This window comes from Podarcis vaucheri (genome assembly GCF_965113315.1).
Source record: "Podarcis vaucheri genome assembly, chromosome: 9".
NCBI lineage: Eukaryota > Metazoa > Chordata > Lepidosauria > Squamata > Lacertidae > Podarcis > Podarcis vaucheri.
The window spans coordinates 36,336,860-36,361,096 of NC_138767.1; the positions used below are offsets into that span (position 1 = coordinate 36,336,860).

General features: G+C 45.0%; 1 protein-coding gene and 2 long non-coding RNA genes across 4 annotated transcripts in view; 2 read left to right on the top strand and 1 right to left on the bottom strand.

The window, feature by feature from the left end:
- LOC309540724 overlaps positions 1–24,237 on the top strand; it is a 333,626-nt gene that overhangs the window by 149,274 nt on the left and 160,115 nt on the right. The gene's annotated exons all lie outside the window — the stretch shown is intronic.
- SETD7 (SET domain containing 7, histone lysine methyltransferase) overlaps positions 1–24,237 on the bottom strand; it is an 84,716-nt gene that overhangs the window by 24,928 nt on the left and 35,551 nt on the right. Inside the window, exon 2 of the mRNA XM_082237747.1 lies at positions 1,315–1,364. Within this exon, the coding sequence (XP_082093873.1) occupies positions 1,315–1,354 (40 nt within the window). The 5' untranslated portion in view covers positions 1,355–1,364. The remainder of the gene's footprint in view (positions 1–1,314; positions 1,365–24,237) is intronic.
- LOC309540704 overlaps positions 1,949–24,237 on the top strand; it is a 49,011-nt gene continuing 26,722 nt past the window's right edge. Inside the window, exon 1 of one of the 2 annotated variants that reach the window (XR_014223401.1) lies at positions 1,949–2,058. This is a non-coding gene — a long non-coding RNA (uncharacterized lncRNA). Of the gene's footprint in view, positions 2,059–2,169; positions 2,383–24,237 lie in introns of those variants that run through there. The other variant, XR_014223402.1, reaches the window with a different exon arrangement.

Below are 24,237 nucleotides of genomic sequence, written 5' to 3' on the forward strand. Positions count from 1 at the left end.
CTGCTAGATTATTAATAGGAACCAAACATATATAACAATGGTTCTGGCATGACTGCACTGGCTTCTGGGCTGAATTCAAGGCTCAGGACCTTGCAGAACACCTCTACCCATATGAGTCTGTCTGGAGGCCTTCCTGCAAGTGTCCCCTTGCAGGAGTACAGAAACTGTTAGAGGGTCTTCTCAGTAGTGACTCCCCTATTTATGCAATGCTCTCCCTAGGAAGGCTCACTTGGAACTAAGATGATCATATTATCAGAGACAGGCAAAAACGATTATTTACTCCCAGGCATTTTATTGTTGATGTTTTCTCATCTCCTGCAGGGGTGCGGTTGTTTTTCACCCAGTTTGTTGTTTTTAATATTATAATGGTACAAGTGACTGAATATCTTAACTTTTTAGTTACTTATGTGTCTTTAGAGCAGGCTTGGATTTTATTGCATGTGCTTTTCTGTATCCTTTTGTTGCACGGATGCAAGTGGCCTTAAGACCCTTGTGGTGAAACACAATGAATGAATGATTTAATTATTATCCTTAGAACAGAGAAAGATTGCGCAAGCATTCACATATTTTCAACACTCGGTCAAATTGTGGAAAGACCCCCACTGGCCCCTCAATCACACATTTACCTAGGAGTGGGGAACCTGTAGCGTTCCAAATGTTGTCGAACTACAACTCCCATCATTCCTGCGGGCTGCTGCTTAGGGGAGCTGGTGTCCCACAACATCTGGAAGACCACAGGTCTCCTCCCCATCTTAGAATAAAGAGTCCCAGTGATTCTAATAAAACTTGGTAACAACATGTAGATCTGACATGCTCTCTCCGCACCTATCACGCATCTCCTGGAGGAAGAGGACGAACACAAGCCCTCGCAGACCGGGATGGGGCAGCTATTTCTGGCTGAGCTTATTTGGGAGGGCAGCTCGCTCCGCGCTTCTTCGCGCGATTGGCTTCCCTCTGAGCTGCAGTCGAGGCCGAGCCACGCGCCTCCGGCCAACTTCCAAGCTCGGGGCTCGCGGCAGGCTGCCTCGCGCTGCCTCTCCTCCCGAGGTCTCCCCGCTCCCTCGTGTCCCACGAAGGAGAACAGGAACCAGCCCGCCAAGCCACCGCAACCAAAGCGGGAGAAAGCAGGCGGCAAGAAAGGCACCATATTTGCCCCCCACGAAAGGCGGCGGCGGCGGCGGAAAGGGCTCCTCGGAGATGCGCGAAGCCCCGGCGCAAAAGGGCGCCTCGGAGACCCCCGCCCCTGCTCTCCCTCGCCGCCGCCGCCCCAAGACGCTGTGCCCGCCTCCCCTCCGGCCTAAGGGACGCAGTTACCCTCGACGGTCTCTTCCAACGTCTCCTCGTCACTGTCCATGGCTCAGCGCCGAGAGAGAGACAACTTCCTTGGCTCGGCTGGCCCTGCTCGGGAGCGCGCCCGCCGCGCTCTCGTCTGCGTCCCGGCGCTCGGCCGGAGAGGGCGACTGCCTGCCGCTGTGTCCCCCACCAAGGCGAGCGAGGGGCCGCCACCGCGCAGCGCGCCCTAGCAAGCCGCGAGTGCCTGCGCCGCCGCCCGCTGGCTCGTCTCCCCGCGCTCGGCGCTCGGCGCTTTGTTATAGAGCAGCTGATCCGCTGACATCACCCTGGGCTGGGGCTGCTCCCTGACTGACAGCTCCCCGCGCAGCCCCAAAAGCAGGGCCCGCCGCCGCCGCCGGCGCAGCAGCAGCAGGGGGAACGGGCGAGGCGGGCGCACGACGCAGCCGGCCCTCCGCGGCAGCGCGCGCAACCAAACGCTCGCGGAGCACGAGGGTCGAGCCTCGCCGCCGCTGCTGAGAGTCTCCCTGGTATCCACGCGCGGGAAGGAAGCTCGGGGCGGGAAAGAAGAGCTTCACTAAGGACTAGGTTGCGCCACGCAGCGCAGCGGGATGGCGTCGTGCGCGGAAAGGCGCGCGCACACTCCAGCTGCCGCGGCCCGCGAGGAGAACCAGAGCAGAAACACGCCGGAGAGGAGCCGGAAGGAAGCGCCTCGTGGGCCCAGGCGCCCATTCGTAGAGCCGCTTTCCTGGGAGTAAGCCCCACTGGGTAAGCACTCAGTGGGGCTGACTTCTGAGTACTGTATTTTATTTTATCAAATTTGCATACCGCCCTTCATCCGCAGGTCTCAGGGCGGCTCACAACATAAAAACGCCACATGATAAAATACATGATAAACACACACACACACACACCGCCCCCCCCAAAACATGTCTAGGATTGCACGGTGACTGGCGAAGCAAACGAGTGAATTTGGAGGTATATAAATCAACAGCCTCGTAGATTCAACCTTGAAGTGAGAAAGAAGTAATAAACCGGAGCCCGGTTTTCATAGGGTGCTTCTGAATGGAGCCTTGTATCTCAAGCATAAAGGTCAGATCTGCAGATTCATTATACTATACGGGATAAGGCTGTTCGTTATATTGTATAAACTGATGGAAGTACAGTACCTTTATGATGTATCTGGTGCCAGTGTCACTGTGTCTGTCTCTCTCCCTGTGTGTGTGTATAAACACACACACACATATATAAACACAAGCTAGGATATAGACATACCAAGAAACAAAATGATAATATTGAATGAGATTTGAAGAGTGCTTGCATGTCCCCCTTCTTGGAGGTCTTCAAGCACAGGCCAGACTAGGTGTCCTCTAAAAAAACAACCGACCAACTACATGAGAAGCTTCTGGCTTTTCACATTGTTTCTGGCTGGGAGCAAAAGGTCTTTAAAGATGTCTTTCTAGGTCATTCCAGCTCTCCTCCTAGCACAGTACTTTGTCTCTTATTGTGGCAAACATTTGATGTCACATAGGAAATGTATAGCCATTGGATCAATATGTACAGCACAATCAGTTCATATCTACTTCATATCTGCTGTGCTCTAGTTAAGTGTGTATATGATCGTAATCCCAAAGGTTACCTTTCCATTCTCCAGCACTTTGAACCTGAGGTTTTGCACACTTGAACCCAATGCTCTAGTCTAGTCATTGCCCATTGGGTAAGGAGAAGCTATTTGATAGGAAACTGAGTTTTGGACCAAAGTCATCAACCAAACAAAAGCATTCTTATCTGGGTTTTAAACAATGCACAACAAAGTATGTTCATGAACCCCCACCCCCACCCCCACCCCATTCCCCTTCTATACTGTTGCAAATAGTTTCTATTTTTTTTTAACTGAAGTATACTCATTCATCTGGGTTTAGTTACACTTTATCCAGCAGCCAATATATGACACATGCTTTAAGGAGAATCCCTCTCCTGTGCCAGTTAGAAATATTACTTCACTTTCCCTTTAGTGGTGCTTTTCCTGGTAGACCTAGTTCCCATCAAAAATAAAACAGAGCAGCAAAGTTGAAGAAGAGCTGAAGCTTCTTGGTTTTATCTGTCCCTGTACAATGTACCATTGTTGTCAACTACCATAGGATAGGAAGGGCACTTCGATTCCTAAAAGCAGATATATTCATTACTTACCTCTTTTCTGGGAATTAACATGAGCCACATAAAGGCTGCTGAGAAACACCTCTGTAGCTTACAGCATGTTTATACATCTTCCTGATAATCATCCATTCCCACACTTTTCAGTGCTTTTCCTCTTCACTTTCCAAATTGCAAAAAGTCTCATTCTTTTTTAAAGCTACTTTGTTGCACTCAGACTGGGGTGGGGAACCTCCAACCCACAGGCCAGTTTGGGCCTTACATGGGTCCCAGTTTGTCCCACAAGACCATTTCCTGCAAACTACATATATACTTTTTCCATACCCAAAGTCATTTATGATGTATGGTGTGGACACAACTGGCATGCAACCAACCCCAGCAGAAAGCAGAGCGGAAGTCACTGCCTCTCAGCTAATGAGCAGTGACTTTGCAACTGCTGCATCAGCTGAGCAACCAAGTTCCCCATGGGAAACTCAATTGCACAGCTGATCCTTGCAGGAAAACAGCTTTGCCTGCCCTTGGCTCAGCACTTCCCAAGCTGCTGTTCCCAAGTGTCCAAAAGCCAGTTGGGCCTTTGACAGGTGAGTGGGACAACCCACTTGTCAGTCATCAGCTGGGTTGTCCACCCACCTGTCAAAGGTGCCTTGGGGGTGGGGTGAGGATAGGTGAGGCCAAAAAGGTGCCCCACCTCTGCTCTAGGGCAACAGGCCATTTTAATTCACTTTGGTTATGCAAACCTACATTTATGGTATGTGCTTGAATCCCTCCCATAAAGTAGTGACAGTCTGGAGACTGCTTGTGTGGCAGCGGCTCAATGCAGAGATTTGTTATGTCAATTGGTCCTACTGTGTGCAGAGTGTTTTCTTGCCAACTTTGTGCAGAACTGCACAGTAGACTTTCCACATGGGGAACTTCCCAATTTGGATGATTTATCAGTACCCTAATCATTGCTTTTCTGCTTTAGGCTAGAAGTGAAAAAGGAACTCTAATTGCAGATTTCTAAGACCCTGTAGCCAAATGGGCAGTTGCATTACTCCCAGCTTCAGAGAAGGGGGGTGATTTGCAGTGAAACCATTGTGTGTGGGAAAAGCGTTAAATACCCCCTCACTGTACTGCGGATAATGATTGCCCAAGCTGCAGGGAGGGAGAAAAACAGATATACAGGCAATACATTTTGGGAAGGGAAGGGTAGAAGTAATAGAGTTTACTAGTCCTAGAAAGGAGAGATTATAGAGAAGGAAATGGCTAGAGCACAATAGTCGTTGAGCAATTTATACAGATGATGGATCATCTACACCTGGGAAAATTACACAGCTGTTCCATTAAGTTTTTCAAAAAAAGCTATGGAGAAGATTGGAAGCAGGATGGGGAAGAAGAGGGAGACATTTTGTTTATTAACTCTCTTCATGTAAGCATAACTACTTCCTCTGCAGATATTATACTCATGGGTTAGAGGGCTTTCTCTGCTGATTGCAACTTTGCCAACTGCTGGTTAGGATCCTAAATCTCTGGGCCAGATAGTCTTCATTTCCAGCACAGTCTGGAGCAGCTGCCTCTCTGGGATGGGAAAGACCCAGGTAAGTGATTCTTTTAGAGGTTGAGGCTGTGGAAAGTAGGTTAGAGCATGGTGCTGATAATGCCAAGGTTGCAGGTTTGATCCCCATTTGGGACAGCTACATATTCCTGCTTTGCAGGGGGTTGGACTAGATGATCCTCAGGGCCCCTTCCAACTCTACAATTACATAATTCTATGAAAGGGAGAACAAATCTTATTTTGGCTTCTCTTCCAGGCATATTCCTCCCTCTAGGTCTAAGCTCCAGTCCAAAGGTTTCAAGAGCAGCACAGAGATGTTTGCAAAAGAGCTTTCAAACAGGCTTACACTAAGCTTTGGCTGTGTGCACACCTGTTACCCTCAGGAGAAATGGTGCATACAGCCAGTGCTGAATAAAAGCCTGTCCCTGCCTATTGGCTAACATCACCCCCCCCCCAGACATCAGCTAAGTGGCATGTGGGTTTTTAAGGCATTACAGACCAAATATGACAACCTGTCCAGCTAAGACTGTTTCACAGGCTGGTGGTGTCCAACCCCTGCAGTACAGAATACATCTGCTGTGAAGATTATATGGGCAATATGGGGAAAGGCAAGAGATTTAGAAATGAGGTGATGTGTAGGGCACAGAGGAGAGGCGAGTCAGAAGGCAAAAGAGAGATGGGCAAACTTCTCCCACCATAACAATGAGTTGGCAGGTGCTATTTCTTCATAATACTATGGAGAAATGGCAGCTGTAAATGCAGTGAATTTGGAGAGAAAAGGAACATGGGAGATAACTGGTACAGATGAATGATGTGATGGCAAACTCACAGTATGCAGAAAGTATAATAGCACAGTTTAAGCTCCCACTCTGGCAGAAGACTGTGAGACTTCCCAGGAGCTCACCAGAGCCCATTTACTAGGCCTCCTTTGTTCTCATGCTATATGCCTGGAGAGAAAGTCATAACAGAAAAACATCCCTATAAACAATGGCAGCAATGGGCTAGGAGCTTTATATACGCCTCTTCGCCTCTTCTCCTTTTCCCTTACTTTTCATACTTTGCCAATGCTAAGTTATCTTAAACCTTTAAATAGTTTTAAAAGAGAATGTGTAGCAACTCTGGAAAAGTGGTGATGGCACAGACATTGTCCTAGGCCACCTTTCCCAGAATGAGAATGAGGAGGCAGATTGGGAGGTGGAGGTTTGCTGCCATTGTGTTAGCAGTAGCATAGCATTGAGACTAAAGGGTGGGGAGAGCTGGGGGTGTAAGGAAACCAAGTGGAGTCCAGGAAATGCTAAATTGCTGCCCTACTTTAGAGAAACTATTGCATCAGTTTCTCTAACAGGTGGGCTAATGTTGACTACATTGAAATAGTTAGTACCTGTTGTTTGTGCTCCTGTAACCACAACCTGAGCCTTCTGTTGTAGTTTCCTTCTTTAAAGAATGTGGCCATTATCTCAGTTCCTCGCAAGCACTTTTAAAAGCCAACCCAATTAATTTTGAAGTCCTGGCATAAAGTCCCAGTTGCTAGGACCCCATTCCTTTTGAAATTTCTCATCATCATTTCTAATTCTGCTTCTTCTTTTTGATCAGCCCTTGTTTGTAATAATCCAGTCTATCTCGCAGTCTTTTGTCTAAATAACCTCACACTTGAGAGAAAAATCTAGATCCCAATCTGGGCTTTGAGCAGCTATGCTCAGCTGCTCAACGGGGGGCATCTGGCAAATTGATGAGTGTGGCTCAGCCACTTCAGTGTGTCATTCATCAAACATTCCTGGAAAAACTGTGACCAGCTACAATGGCTGTTTATGGGCAGAGAGTCACTTCTGAGAGATGAACTCTCATTGCTGCTTGGGGAGTTAATATGCCTCCAACATTCCCATCACACTGATTAACTGCTCACTTTGGGGAGTGGACAGGTCCTTCCATAATGGAAGTTTAGGGGAAAGGTAAGGAAGGTGGTAAGATTTGAGATGGGCTTATCTCCTTTCCTCTTAGTGCTCAGGAAGATTCAGAATTTCAGTTGCATTTCAGGGTAAAGAGAACTACAGAAACCCTCTAAGAGATTTGGGTTGCAATCCTGTACCCGCGGGTGGCGCTGTGGGTAAAAGCCTCAGCGCCTAGGGCTTGCCGATCGAAAGGTCGGCGGTTCGAATCCCCGCGGCGGGGTGCGCTCCCGCTGCTCGGTCCCAGCGCCTGCCAACCTAGCAGTTCGAAAGCACCCCCGGGTGCAAGTAGATAAATAGGTACCGCTTACCAGCGGGAAGGTAAACGGCGTTCCGTGTGCTGCGCTGGCTCGCCAGATGCAGCTTTGTCACGCTGGCCACGTGACCCGGAAGTGTCTCCGGACAGCGCTGGCCCCCGGCCTATAGATGTGAGATGGGCGCACAAACCCCAGAGTCTGTCAAGACTGGCCCGCTCGGGCAGGGGTACCTTTACCTTTACCTTTACCTGTACCCTCTTAGTGGGAAAAAGGCCCACTGAACCCCACTGAGTAGACATGTCCATGATTGCATTGCCAGTTACATTTGACTCTTGGTGTAACACTCACCCTGGTGTGGCCAGATGTAACAAAGGACTGGATTATCCAACCATTAATTCCTATGGTAACAAACCAACTGTACTTTGCCAACTCTTTAGTATTGCAAAAGCCTTTCTTTCCTGCGTGCTGGCTCCCCATAGGCATCTGATTGGGCATTGTGAGTCTCTGGTCTGATACAGCAGAGCTCTTCTTGTGTTCAGATCTGGCAGACTAAGCTTGTCCTACAGACATGACTTTTTAGACATTTAAAAAAACACACCAAACAAATGGATTCATTGATTCAGAGTGTCTTTCTCAAAATTCCATTGAGTACAACCCTTGTCTCATGACAATATATTTAATACAAATTAGTTTCAGAGGTGCCTTTTGGTCCAAAGTTAGCCAGTGTGCTTCTTGGCCAAACATGGGTTTGGATTCAAACCATGTCCATGTCTGTACAGTCCCTTCAGTGTATTGCTTGACCTGCTGTGCTAATTAGAACTATGATAGACCCACAGTGAAGTTAAATGTTGCATGTTCCTCCAAGAGGACTCATAAAATTCAGTGGATTTAATAAAATCTTTTAAAAAGGAAATTATAAAATAAAAAAGCATTTGATTTAACAGAATAGTTAAACCACTTGCAGGTTAACACAAATGGAAGAAGCATGGGAATTCCAAGTTAAGGCATGTTTGCACTATATAAACAGTAAAACATGTTCTACACTATATATTTTTTGCATATTGTGCTACTATACAATTCGTCTGTATGTTGCTATTTATTGTATTGATTGTTATATTTCATTGATACTGCCCTGGTTTGTATGTCACAGTGAACCAAAGATCTTTAATATGAGAATCATAGAATTGTAGGGCAGGAAGGGACTCCAACCCCCTGAAATGCAGGAATCTCAGTCAAAGCATCCAAACATAGATCTATAAAGAGAAAATATATTTGATATGTGAGCATAGCATTTGAGAGCATATTGCCTGAAAATAATTCTTTCGGTTGAACAACATTCTTGGGCATATTGAGGGGGACGCTACTTTGATGTGAAAGCTGTTTGACTTCAGGTTGTTGGGGGGCAAAGTTCACAAACGGTGTTTGTGTATTTAGGAAGAAATTCGCATGGGAGCATCATGCTAATTTCCTACAGAAAGGAAGGTTGGCACTGTACAGAGTACTAGGAGTGCCAGAACAGTCTTCTCTTGTTAGGGTTATATGACTTATTTCAGGGTGCAAAACCCACAAAACATTGGAGGCATTTTTCAGAAATGCTTTGAGTCTCCATGAATCCAAAGAATAACCACTGCCAACTGTGTGTGATAACTAGATGCTTAACACATGCTTAACACATGCTGATCCAAGGCATGTGGCACAGAATGAGGAGAAAGGGAGTATAAGTTCTGAGGAGGCTGATTTGATTGTAGATCTCATGATTTGCTAGGCTTGTGACTAAAATGGAAGGAATTATAAACAACTACAGTGGTACCTCAGTTTAAGAACAGTCCGGTTTAAGAATGATTTGGTTTACAAACTTCGCAAAACCAGAAATAGTGTCTTGGTTTGAGAACTTTACCTCGGTCTAAGAACGGAATCCGAATGTTGGAATGGCACTGGCGGCGAGAGGCCTCATTAGGGAAAGCGTGCCTCAGTTTAAGAACGGTTTCAGTTTAAGAACGGACTTCCAGAAAGGATTAAGTTCGTAAACCAAGGTACCACTGTATTGCAAACAATAGAACATCTCAATAAATACTATCAGCTTTACAGGAAGCATGAAAGAGTTGAAGTTTCTTACTGGAACTATAAAGAGGAATTAAAAGTATGTGCCATGGTTTGTTTTTTAATGACAGAATTGTACTATGAGACCTAAGGAAAGAAATACCTAAGTAAATAAGTCGTTTGGGAACTGAGCTATGTAAAAGAAGAGCTGGGAAAGCTGTTTATTGGGCAGGCATTTGTGCTAAACAAGATACAGTCATGTACCAGATGTCATAACTTCAGGGATAAGAAAATCAATTATGTACAAAGTAATGTTCTGTAAAGAGGGAGCGATGAAATAATAGCAGGAACCATTTCTTGATTGGGTGCAAGGAGCAGAAGCAGTTCTGGACATTGTTTATTCTAACTAGACACATTTTGTTTGAAGAAATTGTGCAGTGTGAAATAAGTTTTTGTGTAATTGGGATATGTGGTTTAATAAGCAGCTAGGCTGCTTCTTTAAAAGAGGCAACGGCATTCAGACAAACTGAAGCACAGTCAGATATAATGGTAAGATTAAGTTTGTGCCCTGGACAGTGTTGTAAATAATGCATTAATTACTTATTACAGGCAACAACCACACAGTTTTGAGCAGGCATTTTGTGATGATCCTCCATTAAACCCTAGTATACCATAGCAGGAAATATAAACAGAACCATGACTGTATTTTACAAGGACCATAATCATTCTGGGCAATCCTAGTCACCACAGTTATAATGGGGTGGGGTGGGGGGGTGGCTCAGCAACTTCTCAGTTATACTTTTGGGGGAGAGGGCATCTTGGTGTCTAACTATGGGGACAGAAAATATTCTTGTCTCTAAAGAATTATAGGGAGCGGGGCAGCATTCCCTTAGTTCTTCTGTCTTTTTCTTTATAAATTTCCCCAACTTCAACATTATATTGCTATTTTTCTTTCCCTCTCTCCTTTCCTGTTCTCTTCTGGTTGCAAAAAGTTTCGGGGGGCACAGAGGAGGGGTCATAAACAGGTAGCTTCCACAGTGGGGGGGGGGGGAGCTGAGAATACACTCTGGTTCTGGGGAACACCTGCAGAGAATGGAACTCTTAGAGCAGCAGCTCTTTTGAATAATAAAAGTTGCACGTTCACTAAAGTGTGTTCCACACTTCGGTCTCTTGTGGCATCACTTTTTAAAGTTTTCAGCTGTAAACACTATCATTTCCTTTCCCCAATCCTTAAACAATGATGTATAATGGCTCCACCTAGTGGCAGCAACTACAGAATAGCTTCCCATATCACTTGAGCCTTTCTTGCCATGATGATGGCTTCACTGCTCTTTAAGCAGTCTCATTTAAGGGATACTTCACGTTGCACAATTTACTTTATATAAATCAGCCAGAATAAAAACCCAGGTCACTCAGAATAATTCAGGCATGATCAAATGTTTTGTAGCTTGGCTTGGTTTTTTACCAGGAGGACGCTGATAAACAGCTGAGATAAATTTATGTACTAACTTTACATTTATATCCCACCTACCTTCCATCACAGAACCCACATAACAGAAAAGTGATTGGAAGAATGTTGAAAGGCAGAGGAATGTGATGGGATTTTGGATGGCGTTAGAGTGAGTGACTGTGGAGAATCATAGTTGAAGAGTGGCCAGAGAATGAGAATGAGATGTGAGGTTGTTGGCATCTGTTGAGAGACAATGGAGTGCACCTCTAGGGGTGAAAAATGGCTGCATTGTCAACACTGAAGTGACCTCCCCAGGGTGCAGTCCTGAGCAGTGTGTCTGGGGGTCCTGGGCTGCCCTGACAACAAGATCCCCTTCTTAGCCCCGCTGGAGTGGTAGGAAGGAAATCAGAGCAATATGTTTGGCACCAGCTTGGCTGTAGGGGCTGCTGGAAGGAGGCATACAGGGCGCCATCTAACCATCTTAGGGACTCCACTCTGGATTTCTGTACAGTTTACTCCTTAGTCTTCTCTTGAAGTTCCCCCGCAAGGCAGTGGAAGTTTAGGAACAGAGTGCTCCTTCTCTTAGGTAGGCTACTGTCCCAAGCCCCATCTGCCCCTCACAGCATGTGCAGGAACCCACCGTTGATTTGTCAGTTCAATCCACCATAGCATGTCTTCGCTCACTGAGGTTACCCTCACTTGGTTTAACTGGCAAGTTGAAGCCTTTTCCCGGGGTGTGGCCGCTGTTGTATGCTGACATCTTCTAGGAGCCACAGGCGAGAGCTGAGTGCAGGAGAGGGAATGAAAACATGGCTGGGGGCATATCTGGAATTTTGAGGAACTCCTGTGGGTTTCAGTCACAAAACAGCTGCTGTTAGCGTGTGGAATTACACAATATGGGTGCTGTGGAGAGCATGGGATAACGGCTGCCACAGTTGAAAGAGCAGAACAAGAGACAGGACCACAAAATGGTGGGGTATCCCCCCCCCACATCAGCTGCCCATCAGTGGGGGAAAGGCACCTTCATTAGTCACTGCCACACTCACTGAGAAAAGATCTTCGTACCTCTCCTCTGTTCGGAACTAATGGGAGGCTGGGTGTCCAATTGTGGCATGAAGTGAACAGTGGGCAGGTTTAAGGGTATGTGATTAAGAGACAGAAACCACGCCACTAAGGAAAAAACTTCTCAGTGTGTTGCTGCCGCCACCTACTGAGCTCCAGAGAGCAGTAGAACTCTCCCTCTACATGCTTGCGTGAGTACATCCACACAAGACATGGGAGGTGAGATATACTGGCCCTAGAAGCTACCCATACCAGAACACAGTTAAAACATAAACATACGTTTATTTAGAGAATGTAACACTCAGAACAAGTAATCAATTTATACAGATTACTAAAATAAAGAGTGCTACTATCCTAATGCAGAGTTCAATAATGTGACATGTGGGCCTCAGTGTGCCCTACCGCAGCTCCTGTGATACCTGCTAAAGCTCTCAGTAAATATCCCCTAAAATTTCAACGGACAGGAGACTATTAGCCCTTCCTGCTCAGTTCCTGTTTGCACTGGTTTAGCTCAGCCTCTTTGCCAGATCTGAAAGGCCTTCCTTTTCTTGTCAACAATGCATTCAGTCTCACTGTCATTCTCATCAAACCAGTCCTGGTGTTTCTTTTAGGGGTGAGGAGAGTGGATCCTAAATAGGACTGTTCAGTCATGGATACAGCTGCTGAGCTGCTCAACTGCCTCATTCCCCGAGTAAGAACAACTGACTCTGTATCCACCACCCATGTGCCGGTTAATGACTAGGGGCTTCCAGATTTCATGGTCCTGCCCCCATTACCACTTGCCGATCTCCAGGGGACTTTTTTGGGTTTGGGATGAGTTTTTGGAAGACGCCTGTGTGTGAATTTGTTTTATGTGTGTAGATCAGTACACACTGACCAACGCACAGTCTTCGCAGAAATGCTCTCTTCCGATGGCATGAATATCACGACAACCGGTAGATTCTTATCTGCTGCAGCCTTCATCCGCCTTCACAGCCATTTTTTTTTAAAGACACATTTATTCAGCGTCATGATCAGTCTATTACAGTTAGCAATCAACAACATGGGTGTGGAAAAAAATAATCATCTACATAAAACCCTTGTTGGAATGCTTTGCACTTTCCACAGAACACAAAAACTAAAATATCCTGTTACAGATAGTCACAAATATAGTCCTGATGTTTGCAAACAAGCGCTTGTCTAACACATGTCTTCATGAGGCACTAACATGCCACTTGTTCTGCCATTGAGGACTTCTTAGATCATTCCTTGTCTAGCTCCTCCCCTTTGACCTTACCGCCTTGGGTGACCCTGCTGGGAGTCCTAGACTCCCAACGGCTTTGCTCACAAGGGTCATAGGAATGTACAAGCCCACTCACAATGATGAGGTGATGATCCAGTGAGTGAGATCCTGATAACAAGGAGTGCCTGGGACAATATGATTGAAATAGTCTCAATGCTGTAGCACATGGCACTTTTGAGGGTTAGAAAAATGAAAACAAAAGCAAGAGCCGAATAGTACTGGGCTAACCTGATTTTTTAAATCAGGGGAGTTGAATGGGAGGCAGTGGAAATACATTTTACAGGCCACAGTTAACATGGATAGCAGGGAACAGCTCAGGGACTTCCTGTCAGAGGCTGATAATCTCACCTTAACTATTTACAGAGCTCCACATGAGGTAGATGATGCACTGCTAATGACAGAAAAAGTTTCACTTGCCTAAAAATAAATGCCCCACGAGGGTGTTACTTGCTTCATTCTTGTCTTTGAATTTGCATGAACAAAACACACAGAGAAACTTTTGGAATGGGGCTACAGGGAAGTATTTCTGAAGTCTGAATATCTTTTCCCTTTCATGCTCTGACAATTATATCCCTCCAGAAACTCGTTCTTCACACATCAGGGAAAGAAATTAATTTAGTTCACAAGGGGGCACAGCCAATTAAGGTAGAACATCTAGGGTAGGTTCACTGTGATTAATTATAATGTGTAAAGACATAAAATTATGCAAGTCCTGCACTCTTGATTTTTATGCTGTGCCATGCTACAATGAAAGGGACGCGGGTGGCGCTGTGGGTAAAACCTCAGCGCCTAGGATTTGCCGATCGCATGGTCGGCGGTTTGAATCCCCGCGGTGGGGTGCGCTCCCGTCGTTCGGTCCCAGCGCCTGCCAACCTAGCAGTTCGAAAGCACCCCCGGGTGCAAGTAGATAAATAGGGACCACTTACCAGCGGGAAGGTAAATGGCATTTCTGTGTGCTGCGCTGGCTCGCCAGATGCAGCTTGTCACACTGGCCACATGACCCGGAAGTGTCTGCGGACAGCGCTGGCTCCCGGCCTCTAGAGTGAGATGAGCGCACAACCCTAGAGTCTGTCAAGACTGGCCCGTACGGGCAGGGGTACCTTTACCTTTACCTTATGCTGCAATGAAAGACTGGCTAAGATGCTTGAAAATTAATGCAGAGCAGAATGAAGCAGTAATGGTGTATCAAAGTGACTTTAAGGGCATATATCACCGATAGTGTATAATATCCACCCTCTGTGTGCTCCTCAGTTGTGGGTTGTACCATTGGGCTACAGAAGTAGCTTATTTATCTTCAATTTGTGGACAGGTTCCAGCTTTTGTCTCTTGGCTAGTCACACTTCTCTAAAGTCTCTCAGCCCCACTCACCTCACAGAGTGTTTGTTGTGGGGGAGGAAGAGAAAGCAGAATGTTAGCTGCTTTGAGACTCCTTAGGGTAGTGATAAAGTGGGATATCAAATCCAAACTCCTCCTCCTCTTCTTCCTCCTCCTCTTCTTCTTCTTCTCTGGGTCTGGCAGCTGTCTGTCATATTTAGAATTCATTTCCCAATACAGCTTTTGCTTTCCTTATGCTCATATTATAGTAGAGAGAGAAAAAGATCTATATTCCATCATATAATATTTGTTCCTCTGCAAAGCCAGAGTAGAGGCATTCTGGTTGTATTTCAAACAAACCTCTTCGTTCTCAGAACTTGCTAATGGGAGGAAAAGCCCTACCCACCAGCTATGACCAGCTATGGATCATTTCAAAGGCTGTGTTGCTGAACTCTAGGAGAAGTGTATGTGTCAAATAAACATTTGGGAGAATTCAAAATGCATATACTGCTTGATGGTAACTAAACTTCTAAGGAGTTTACAATAAATATTGCAATTATCTATCAATAAAAAATGGGTAAAAACAAATAATTAAAAACATTTCAAAACAATCAAAATCAGCAGTAAACTAAAAGGAGATTAAAACACATCAACATTTACATGTCTGGATAGACTTACCTAAGAAAAAGAAAGAAAGAAAGAGAGAAAGAAAGAAAGAAAGAAAAAGTGAAAGTGCCTCCCTAGTGTCAATAGGAAAGCAGTTGCAAACTGTAATTCATGCCACACCAAAATAAAGATTTCTTGCAAATGTGGGGTGATTATTGTGTGGTACCTAAACAAGTGCCAGTTCCACAGATTGAAGCAGCTGAGTGAGCACATATGAAGTAAGGTGATCTTGCAAGTAAATTAGTCCCAAACTGTTAAACACTTTATATACTGATAGTTACACATTGAACTTGGCCTGGTAACAAATTGGCAACTGGTGCAGATCTCTGAGCGGATGTATAATATGCTGACAGTGCCTCACTTCAGGCAGTAACCTTGCTACAGTATTCTCCACTAGTTGCAGTTCCCACCTCAAGTTCAAGGGAAGCCCCATATAGAGTACATTCCATTAATCCAGTCTTGAAGTCGCCAATGCCTGAACTACTGTGCTCAAGCTCTCCCAGTCCGGGAGCGGTCATAGCTGTTGTACCAGGTACAGCTAGTAAAATACACTTTTAGCCACGGAGGCCTCCAGTGACTAGGTCCACAAGCACTGCCAGATCATGTACCTGCTCCTTCAAGCGAAGCACAACCCCATTCAGGGCAGGCAGTTGACTAAGCCCACAGTGGATTCATTCCACCCGAATTTCAACTCAGCTTATTTTCCTCATGCATCCCACTATTGCCTCCAGTCACTGGCCCAGTCCTACACAGTCTCTCCTGAATCAGATTTTTTTGAGAAATAGAGCTCAGTGTCATCAGCTTCTCAGCCTTTTGGCTAAGAGCAAACATGGCAAATTTGGTCTTACCTCCTGCTGCTGATTACTACTTGGCAGCCTTCATTCTAGAATTGCTTTACGGTTCTCTGGCTTTTACAGAAATAATGGTGCTAAATTATATCTGGAAAGATATGTGCAGATTTCATGGTTGTTATTTGGACACATTTGGAAACAAAACTAAAGTTCTGGTTAAGCCAAAATCTGGTTTTTAAAATTTATTTAGAAAGCCTACAATTTGATCCTGTGCATTTTGCTCTGAAGTAACTTCCTCTGAGTTCAGTAGGACTGAGTTCAATCGGATCTCCATCTCTATAGAGGGAGCAGCAGATCTGTCCATACAGTGGTACCTTGGTTTACAACCATAATCCGTTCTGGAGGTCCGGTTGTAAATCAAAACAGGTTGTAACCCAAGGCGTGCTTTTGCTAATGGGGCCTCAAAAACAAAAAAGGGGGTTGTAATCCCCCCAAAAATGGGTTGTAATCCAAAAAAAGGGACACACACTTCTGGGTTTGACGTGGTTGTAATCCAAAACGGTTGTAATCCAAAACGGTTGCAAACCAAGGTACCACTGTAATGCCTTCTGGTAGATGTAGATCACTTGTGGGGGGTAATTAATAAAAGAATTCGCTGGATCTCAAGATCCAAAGCATAGGCCCAAACATGCTCTCCAGCAAGAAAGAGACCCCAGCAGAATTTAAAATCACAGAATCAGGCAGCACAATGAAGCGTGGGAATAATAGGCTGTTAAATCTTTTAAATATCCTGTTATTCCACTTACAGTGCTTCCCCCTCTCTGCTCCTGTTTCAATGAACAGACCACACTGTTAGTAAGTTTATATGCTTTACTTACAAAACTCCGAAGTTTACATTCATGTGTTATTCCATGCAGCAACAAGAAGAACACAGGTAGAAAGTATTGGGTTTATAAAATATGGTGAAATAGCTCTAAGCACGCGGTCAGAGCTTATAGAGAGCAAGCTGAGGCATGTCCTATCTCAGTGAATTCACATGGTGAAAGAGAATGAACAAAGAAGGAAACTTAACTTCCTTCATTCCAGGTGAGGGGCATGACCTAGCTAGGAATACAATTCTATGATCTTAACCCCTAATACATTTAACTAGCCCTATGCTTGTTAGTTATATTTGCCTGCAATTTATCACAAATTAGAATATTGGGGGAAATGTGGAAAACTAGTGCTATTTTTCTAAAAAAAGAGGTTTCAGAATTCATGACCAAAGCCTCCCTTGTTCTCTTATAATGGCAATGGTGCCCACCTGAGAGGTGCTGGAACTGAGTTCCTGCGAGTTCTGGCCGGGGGAAATAGTCCTGTTTAAAACAATTTTAAAATTTGCACTAGAATGCCTTTTCCATTAAGTGTTTTGTGAATATTTCAGTATTTTCTATCATCAGCCAAAATGCATGATAATAAAATAGTGGTGTCAGGAAGCGTAACAGTGAAGGTTCACTGGAAGAAGCACAGAGAAAACATAGGAGGGCCACTAGCTGATGACAATGTCACGTAGATGCCCCATAGGAAATGAGTGAACAAAGTGTGCCTTCACACAGAGTAAGAACACATTTTAACTAAAGGCCATAAACCAAAGACATTTAGTGTGGGTAAGCCCTGCTGAACTAAACGGGTCTTGCTTAAAAGGAAATGGTTGGTGGAGAAGGACAGAGGAAAACAGCCTTCAAATTCCACTAGAGGGCCTAGCAGATACATGTACTTCTAAATTGCCTTTTGCTTCGCCACTGTTTGCTCTTAAATAGCATGGGAGTAGGAAGCAAAGGGAAATAGCTTATTGTAATTCAATATTATTGCTGACCTTTCATATGCTATTGCAAATACTTGGTTTTTTAAAAAAAATATTTAGGAAAAAAGGAAAAAAGAACCCAACTGAATGAAATACATAAATTATATATTGAAGCCAATAATGTTTTGCCAGACAAACAGAGCGACAGGAAGACAAAATAATAATCACAGTCAGAACTGACCCTCTCATCAGACAGAGTGAGACAACCATTTCAGGCATCAGGTACTGGGGGGCAGATGTGGCAGCCCCCATCCCCAACCACCCTCTATTTCTCCTCAGCCATTTCCTTCTGCAGGGGGACAGGGCTCTTTGTCCCACAAGGTCTGCCCTGTGCCCACCTGAACTAGCTTGCTGCTCTCAGAAGTAATGGGGCATGCCACCTTGTTGTTGTGCTGAAGTGAAATTCAGCTGTCAGTCATGTCAATTCCTGTACATGGAATTTGGAGGGCACCATCTTGTCCTTCACCCCAGGCAAGGAAATGCATCCGTTGGCTTTGGCCACTGTATAATTAAAATAATAATTTTAAAGAGAAAGGAACGAAATTAGCATTAATGAACATTCTTTCTAAGAAAAAATAACTCTGGAGAGGGTAGTAGGACAGTTCTTTATTGTGAAAGATGTGCAGCTTAAAGTTTTCAGTTATGTTCGAGGGAACTGAATGGAGAGAAGCTCTGTTTCTGAAGCTGAGTTGGTACTGGAAATGGGACAGACTAGATTCTTTAATTTTGTTGTCAATATATAACTGAACATGCACACCATTCAGCGTAGCTGCAATAATACGGAAGAAATAAATATTGGGAAATGTGACCAGTTCCAGTATAGTTGGTATATAAAACATATCTATGACCATAGCTAAAATAAAGGAAATAAATAGAATAAACCAAATAAAAAAAAGATTTCCCATGTATCAAGGTTTAGACTGTAAGCTCCTCAGAACAGGGACCTTGTCTTCTTGCACTCTATAAAGCACCATGCATGCAGGTACAGTGGTACCTCTGGTTACGTACTTAATTCGTTCCAGAGGTCCGTTCTTAACCTGAAACTGTTCTTAACCTCCTGCTGCCGCTTCACCGCCGGAGCACGATTTCTGTTCTCATCCTGAAGCAAAGTTCTTAACCCAAGGTACTATTTCTGGGTTAGCAGAGTCTGTAACCTGAAGCGTATGTAACCTGAAGCGTATGTAACCCAAGGTACCACTGTAGTAGAGAAAAACAGGAATTTATTTCTTACCAAAAGTGTTCAAGCTCTGGGAATAGCTTCGGGAACACTGATAGAACAAACAAAGTTGGACAGAAGGAAGTTGGACTTATTCCACTGTGAAATGGTGTCAACAAGGCAGAAGCGCCAGCTTTGGCCAACGATTGGGGTGGGGGGACATTGTCACGTCACATACGCGATGCCATGCGCATCACATGTCTGTGATGTCATACATGTATGACATCACATACGTGATGCATGTTGTGCATGCATCATTGGGAGGAGACTGAGCACCTAGCCCAGCACCTTGCAGCACCAATGGCCATGGCTCCTCCTCTCTCATGCTCAGAAGAAGCCTGCCATTGATGTCGTGCCACATCTGGCTTGGTGTTTGGCTGAGTCCCCTGCTAAACAATATTGAGGGGGTGGAAGAAACCTCAGCCCATAGGAGTTGGTGCGTATGCAACAAGGGGAGATTTGAAGGTGGGGAGGAGAGTGGTAGGCAGGAAGAAGGCGGTGTAACCTTTTCTCTGCCCACCACTTTACCTCTGAAACTGGGTTCCAAATGTTTGCATTATAAAGCAGCTGAGAGGGAAAAGCAAAACCAGTAGCCCAGAAATAGTTTTTGCTTGTTTGTTTGTTATATGTAAGTATTTCTATACTGCCCTTCAGGTCCCAGGATGGCTTACAATTCACAGGTGGGAGTTTGTGGCCCTCGGGATGCTGTTGGACTCACAATTCCCATCAGTCGCAGCCACCATAACCAAAGGTCAGAGAAGATGGGAGTTGAAATCCTGCAACACTGGATGGCAGAAGGCCCCTACCCCCACCCTTGCTTTAGCTAAATGGATGGCCAAGGGCATCCTGACCGGCCATTATATTCCAGGCAAAGTTGACTAAAGTTCTTGATTAGAATTTTAAGGTGTGAGAACTAATGTTGAGAGCTGCGAAATCAATAGCTTAAATTGTACCTGATCCCCACAAGTGGTGAGAGTGCTGTTCAGATCATGCCCTGCTTTCCTCCCTGATTTTAGGCTTCCCATAGGCAACTTGCTTGGCCAGTGTGAAAAAAGGATGCTGGACCTTTGGGTTGACTTAGCAGGGCTCTTTTTATGATGTTCTTATATGCTCAGTTTTAGCTTTCCTATGAAACATAGGGGTAATAACACTACAGGCCTGTTGTAAAGATTATTGAGATAACGTACCTGAAGCAATTAATGCACTCGGTATAAATTATAGGCGTTCCATTCCTGAGCATACTCCTTTTGCAATGCAATATTGTGCATTTTTACTCAGAACCCCCTCCCCCCAATATTCCAAGGTGAGAGAGAACATAGGATTGCAGCCTCGGAGATCTTTCTTGATTATCCAATACATTTCACATTAAATGCACAGTTGCATGGAATCCGAACATTTATCATTGCCGAAGTAGTTCTCTTTTAGAGGTAGTGCCTTTTTCTAGCATCAAAACTGCAATTAATCCTCTGTCATTTGGAAAATGAGATTCATTGCTGCTACATGTGCTGTGAATATGGCTGCAGGAGCATTGCAGACATCTAACGGATGGTGCCTGGGAGATCACCTGCAGTGAGCGACACAACTCATCTATGCCAATGACATCTTGTGAATTTTAAAAAATGCACATCCCAGCTGTGATACTGCAGCACACTGGACTATACCGCCTGTGCCTATTTTTAAACAGCTATGATTCCAGCTATTATGTCCTAGGAGTTGCCTCACCACTACAGGGAACTATGTGAAGTGTGGGTGGGTTCCCATGAGGCAAAACACAGCAATAACAGCAAGAACTTTTATTGAACTATATAACTGGGAAACGGGCAAAGCAAATGCTTATATACATTCCTGAAAGCCTGGGCCACTCCCACTCCCAACGTGATTGGCTGTCTAAACTTCCATGCTGCAAATCATGACTCAGAGTTCAAGGGCCAATGGCAGAGGCCCAAATCCTGAAATGTTCTGTGATTGGACACCATGTACTGAATCACAACACAGGAGCTCGGAATCCTTAGTCCAGACTCAGGCTCAGACAAACACAGATCACTGAATACATAATACCATGATTCTATGAGTCTGTAGAATTATATCAGTTGTGGAGGTGGAAGGGACCACGAGGATCATCTAGTCCAATTCCCTGCAATGCAGGGATCTTTTGCCCAACATGGGGCTTGAACCCACAACCCTGAGTCAGTCGGTCTTCCCCCTCAATGCTTTTGCTGTCTGTTTGCCGTGTCCCATGCAAAGACACCACTTGGACTCTCATCCAATTTCACTTATTAATATAAAAGATAGAGGACGGGGAGATTTGCAAATACAGTGGTACCTCAGGTTACAGACATTTCAGATTACAGGCGCTTCAGGTTACAGACTCCGCTAACCCAGAAATGATACCTCGGGTTAAGAACTTTGCTTCAGGATGAGAACAGAAATCGTGCGGCGGCAGAGTTGTGGCAGCGGGAGGCCCCATTAGCTAAAGTGGTATCTCGGGTTAAGAACAGTTTCAGGTTAACAGTTTCAGGCTCATCAATGGTTCCTCTTCATCCTGGAGAAGAGTGACTAGTGGGGTGCCACAGGGTTCTGTCTTGGGCCCAGTCTTATTCAACATCTTTATCAACGACTTGGGTGATGGACTCAAGGGCATCCTGATCAAATTTGCAGATGACACCAAACTGGGAGGGGTGGCTAACACCCCAGAGGACAGGATCACACTTCAAAACGACCTTGACAGATTAGAGAACTGGGCAAAAACAAACAAGATGAATTTTAACAGGGAGAAATGTAAAGTATTGCACTTTGGCAAAAAAAATGAGAGGCACAAATACAAGATGGGGGACACCTGGCTTGAGAGCAGTACATGTGAAAAGGATCTAGGAGTCTTGGTTGACCACAAACTTGACATGAGCCAACAGTGTGACGCGGCAGCTAAAAAAGCCAATGCAATTCTGGGCTGCATCAATAGGAGTATAGCATCTAGATCAAGGGAAGTAATAGTGCCACTGTATTCTGCTCTGGTCAGACCACACCTGGAGTACTGTGTCCAGTTCTGGGCACCACAATTCAAGAAGGACACTGACAAACTGGAACGTGTCCAGAGAAGGGCAACCAAAATGGTCAAAGGCCTGGAAATGATGCCTTATGAGGAACGGCTAAGGGAGCTGGGCATGTTTAGCCTGGAGAAGAGGAGGTTAAGGGGTGATATGATAGCCATGTTCAAATATATAAAAGGATGTCACATAGAGGAGGGAGAAAGGTTGTTTTCTGCTGCTCCAGAGAAGCGGACACGGAGCAATGGATCCAAACTACAAGAAAGAAGATTCCACCTAAACATTAGGAAGAACTTCCTGACAGTAAGAGCTGTTCGACAGTGGAATTTGCTGCCAAGGAGTGTGGTGGAGTCTCCTACTTTGGAGGTCTTTAGGCAGAGGCTTGACAACCATATGTCAGGAGTGCTCTGATGGTGTTTCCTGCTTGGCAGGGGGTTGGACTCGATGGCCCTTGTGGTCTCTTCCAACTCTATGATTCTATGATTCTATAACAGCGGACCTCCAGAACGAATTAAGTTCTTAACCCGAGGTACCACTTTAGCAGCATGATTCTCTCCTGGAGCAAAGCTGTTTCCTCACTCCAAAGAGTGATATATTATACAACTTAATGATGGTTCAAATTTCCTTTGCTACCCTGATTATCAGGCAGCAGTAGTCAAGTATTTGTCATTTTTCCAGTGCGGCTCAGGACCTCAATGTGCTACATTGACAAGTGGGTTTGTTGTGCAAGAGTACCAAATCAACTTTAATTGCGTGATCTCAAATTGCCAGTATGCAGTTGAATTCCACCCACAAGATAGTGACAGTCCAGAAGTGCCCAACATATGTGCTTTTTTCTGATCATCTGGGAAAGAACTTGCAGAAAAGTGATATGTAAAGGCACGGCTGTCTTAAGCATATGTGACGCTGGGGTGCAAAGATCCACCCAGCACCCCCCCCCACGTTGCCCAGTCCCAGGCACGCAGGAGGGTGGAGCTGGCCGCCCACCTCAGCATCTCACTGGCTTGGTCACCCCCGAACTTGGGGCATAGAGCCACCCGCAGCAGAAGACCCCCCCCCCGTAGCACTCTGACCTATGGGTGGGTTCTTCCCCAGACTCAACTCTCAGGCCCTGGACTCTTGGCCTGGCGCCCCTGAGAGCCCGGCGCCTGGGTGCCCCATACCCCTAGTGCCTATGCGTAAGACGGCCCTGTGTAAAGGTGGACTTCCCTTTCTTTAGCTTGTGCAGTTATTTTTTAAAAAGAGGAGAAAACAGGGGAAAGAGTTTGCAAGGGTGGCACTCATTGAAAAACCAACTTCTTCTTCTTCTTCTTCTTCATTCAACTTATACACCGCCCTATACCCGAAGGTCTCAGGGCGGTTCACAACAAGACCACAACATATAAAATCAAACCAAAAGCAGTAACCCAATAACCCCCACCCCCAAAAACCACATTCTAAAAGCAGAATACTTATATCCTTTCTGATTTTTAAAATTATTGTTAGCATGCATATTGCTTTCTCTCAGTTGTGGAGAGGCAGGCAGGCTTGTTGGCTGCATCTTTGAAATGAAACAAGTTCAGAACCTTGTTTGTCACCTCAGAAGACAAAGCATCCATTTGCTTTGCTTTGGGGTGTGAAAACACAGGTCAAAATGTCTCATTGTTTAACTGCAAAGTGGTGCACATGTCAATTTTCAGAAGGCAAAAGGCCTAGAAGATCTGCTTATTTGAAACAGGAAAGGTAGCAGCAACGTGGTGGACAAACCTTTTATAGGACTAATAATACGCACACACCAAGAGGAGCAATCGCCATTGCGATATTGTTTTCCTTGCTTGTGCTTACATCAGCAAGGCATTGCAATAGGCAAATGACTCATCAGAGAAGTGAGAAATAGGTTGCTAGGCAACCCAGCAGCCTGGATGGGAGGCCGGCTCCTATGTCATGAAACTGACATGTCATGAAACTGACATGCTTGATGGTTCTCTAGATTTTAAAAATACAATAATTTTATGAGGCAGCAAAGGCTGGAAGGATAAGCATCCCTCACAGAGATGGAAGATGTCTGAGGACAGTGGGAGATACTGTACAAAGGAAGATTTGTGTAGAAGGGATGTATACTGATTAGAGAACAGAGTGGTTAACTAGAGAAGAAATATGACAGGACAGAAAAAGCGAAGCACTGCACACTGGAAAGATGTAAATGAAATTAAAAGATTGGTGAAAATCCTAGGATTAATAGTTTAAAACAGGTAATAAGAAGGCTGTGCATTGTGCTGAGGAACAATCTACTCTGAGTTCACAGGCTGAAAAGAAAATATAAACAGAAAACATTAACAGGTACTATTCAAACTATAGGAAGTCACTCA